Source organism: Vombatus ursinus, unplaced genomic scaffold, assembly GCF_900497805.2.
Source record: "Vombatus ursinus unplaced genomic scaffold, bare-nosed wombat genome assembly UNPS02014837.1, whole genome shotgun sequence".
NCBI lineage: Eukaryota > Metazoa > Chordata > Mammalia > Diprotodontia > Vombatidae > Vombatus > Vombatus ursinus.
Window position 1 is genome coordinate 2,188,799 of NW_020954615.1, and position 2,821 is coordinate 2,191,619.

The 2,821-nt window shown below is 46.4% G+C and overlaps 1 protein-coding gene across 2 annotated transcripts in view; it reads left to right on the plus strand.

The window, feature by feature from the left end:
- The window catches only part of EMX1 (empty spiracles homeobox 1), a 40,212-nt gene extending 39,494 nt beyond the window's left edge, over positions 1-718 (plus strand). For both annotated transcript variants that reach the window (XM_027839915.1, XM_027839917.1), the window contains one exon: positions 551-718. In XM_027839915.1, coding sequence (XP_027695716.1) covers positions 551-718 — 168 coding nt within the window. The remainder of the gene's footprint in view (positions 1-550) is intronic.
- The last annotated feature ends 2,103 nt before the right edge of the window (positions 719-2,821 follow it).

Consider the following 2,821-nt stretch of genomic DNA (forward strand, 5'->3'; position numbering starts at 1 on the left):
CACACACACACACACCCCTTGTTCTGAAAAGTATGTTTTTATTGAGATTTCATTAGCACATTTTGCTGCTGTGCTACATTTCTAGTTCATATTGAGGATGTAGGCTGCACTGCAGAGATGGAAATGGGAACCACACCCACCTGTTCACTGATTCCTTCTCTACCCCCAAAAATAGTGACTTCCAGGAGCCCTGTTTACCTTCTCTTGACAGTTCATATTTTAGGGTCTCTCCCAGTTCTGAGATTCCCTGTTCTAAGTAAGGCTTTTCAAGTTCTGACATTTCCTATTCTAAGGCCCCTCCCAGTTCTGATATTCCTTGTACTAAGACCCCTCTCAGCTCTGACATGTGATGACAATAATGAAGACGCTTAGCTATGTAAGAAAGCAAGCCCTATGAAGGTAGCAATCTTTTCTGTATCTTTTCTGAACTTGGTGTGTCTTTGGGCTCAGACCAGTAAGTGCCTAATGTCTTTGTTGAATAAATGAGTGGAAGGATGAGTCATGAAGGGGCTCCAGTCTATCTGACCTGTGCCTCCCTCTCCACCCTCAGGTGAAGGTGTGGTTTCAGAACCGGCGGACAAAGTACAAGCGTCAGAAGCTGGAGGAAGAGGGCCCTGAGTCAGACCAGAAAAAGAAGGGGTCCCACCACATCAACAGGTGGCGCATCGCCACCAAGCAGGCCAACGGCGAGGACATCGATGTCACATCCAATGACTAAGGGGAAGCCTGGGGAGGGGGGGGCAGCTGAGAAACCAATGAAGGGAGCCAGGTGGACAAGGGGACATCAGAAATGGACTCAAGTGAGACCCAATGGAAACCAACCGCCATACCTCCTGAGCTCCCCCACCATGCCCAGGCCCACTCCTCGGCCTCCCTTTGTCTCTGCTGGGCTGGGCAGCAGGAAGTGGGCAGCTCCTACTGGGGGAACCCCAAGGCACTCAGAGACTGGGGACAGCTGACTGGAGGGGGAAGGAGAAGCAAGGGAAGCCTTCCTCCAGGTTCTAGCTCTTCCAAACTCCTCGGGCTGGGCTGGGTCGAGTGACTTGCAGCTTCAACGCTGGCTCAGTGAGCCTGCCAGCCTCACCCTGGGACTCCCAACCCTGATCCCCTAGCTGAGCCTTCTCTGTTCCCTTTGCCTTTTCTGTTCTTACCTCCTTCCTTTGAACGAGTTTTTATTTTAATTTATTTCTTGTCCAAAGGCCCCTCGGATCCCCAATCCCTGCTTCCCTACCATGACCCCAGCTATAGGCCTTAGTGATATCCTACTGTGTCTCCCTTCCCTGTGGGTAATAAAACAAAGAACAAAAAAACTACCTTTGTCTGAGTGACCCTGAAACCTGGCTCCAATCCGCAAGAGTGTGGACTGTGCACTCTGGAGAGGTGCCCAGAATGAGCATTCTGGGAGAGTGGATCAGGGGTGGATGTAAGTGTGGATGGGGAAGCAGGAAAGGGTTCCTTTCTCTTATCAACCTAGCTGGTAGTAGAAACGGTCTGTGTAGCACCTGGGGCCACCTTCAACCCACAGGAAGAGTGCCCTAGAGATAGCCACCCCAGGTTCAAGGTACTCTGTGGGTCTATGTCCGTGAAAACCATAGCCCATGAGCCCCTATCAAGGTGTCTACTTTTAATTATCAGTCAGATGTGATTAGTTCAGAAAAAAGGCATTTAATAAAAAGTAGTAATAGAACTCTTCCCCCATAAACCCGAGGCACACTCACAAATACACATGTCCTCAGTGAGAAAAGTGGACCCCTGTGTGGCCATGATGCATAAATGAGGGGGCAGATGTAAAGGGAACATGTATAAACAGAGACAACTCATGCCTCAGATGTCTCAGGGTTACCTAATGTCTTCTCGTGATGGTACGATGATGGTATGATTTCCCCACTGGTCTCTGCTGGACATCTATTTTCAGTTAGATGCCTCTTCCCAGGGTATTACTCTACTGAACATGTAAGGCTTTGCTGGATATGCTCTGGATGAGTCTCTGCTAGATGTGGAGTATCCGCTGAACATGGGCCCACTGGACATTGTTTTGCTGGATGTGTGGTAGTGACGTGCCTGGTAATCACTGGGCTTGCAGCTGCTGAGCTTATCTCTGCTTTCTGCATCTGGCTTCAGCTGAGTGGTTAAAACCTGTGGCCATAGTGCTGGAGCCTCCTCATGAGGAAAATGGGCTCTGCACAGCTCTTTTATTTTTTAAACATAATTTTATTTATTTGTTTGTTTTTAGTGCACAGCTCTTTTATTTTTTAAACATAATTTTATTTATTTATTTGTTTGTTTTTAGAGCAAAGCTCTTTTAGTTCAAAAGCCAGAATTTTGTTTTGTTGGCCGTTTTAGGAAAGTAGCCACCGTTAGGCCAACAGGCTAAAAACAATCCTCGGAAACAAAACCTTTTTGTGACTGTATTGTAGGTACCTGTCTTCTTCTCTTCAGAATCTCAACTATGAGGACTCTCATTTCTAGCAGGAAAATTCCAAGTCTTGAGAACAAGAGACATTCCTAGACAGAGTCCTCAGGTTCCAGTCTGTCTTCTCTTTGGACAAAATTCTTCGATTGGGGTCTCCTTGAGATTGTCATTTTGCTTTGGCTTGTGGCAAACATTTGGTATAACACCTGATTTTAATTTCTGAAAGATAGATTACATTTTCCATAGTCATTATCCAAATAAGGGCTGTTTGCCAAATATCTCTGGGGTTCAAAGTTTCCTGATTTTTTATTTTTTTATTTAATTCTAAACCTCATCTATTTTCTATATAATTAATGTGGGTGAGGAGAAGGCAGAGAGACAAGGCTCAGCCCAGAAGGCAGGGTCAAT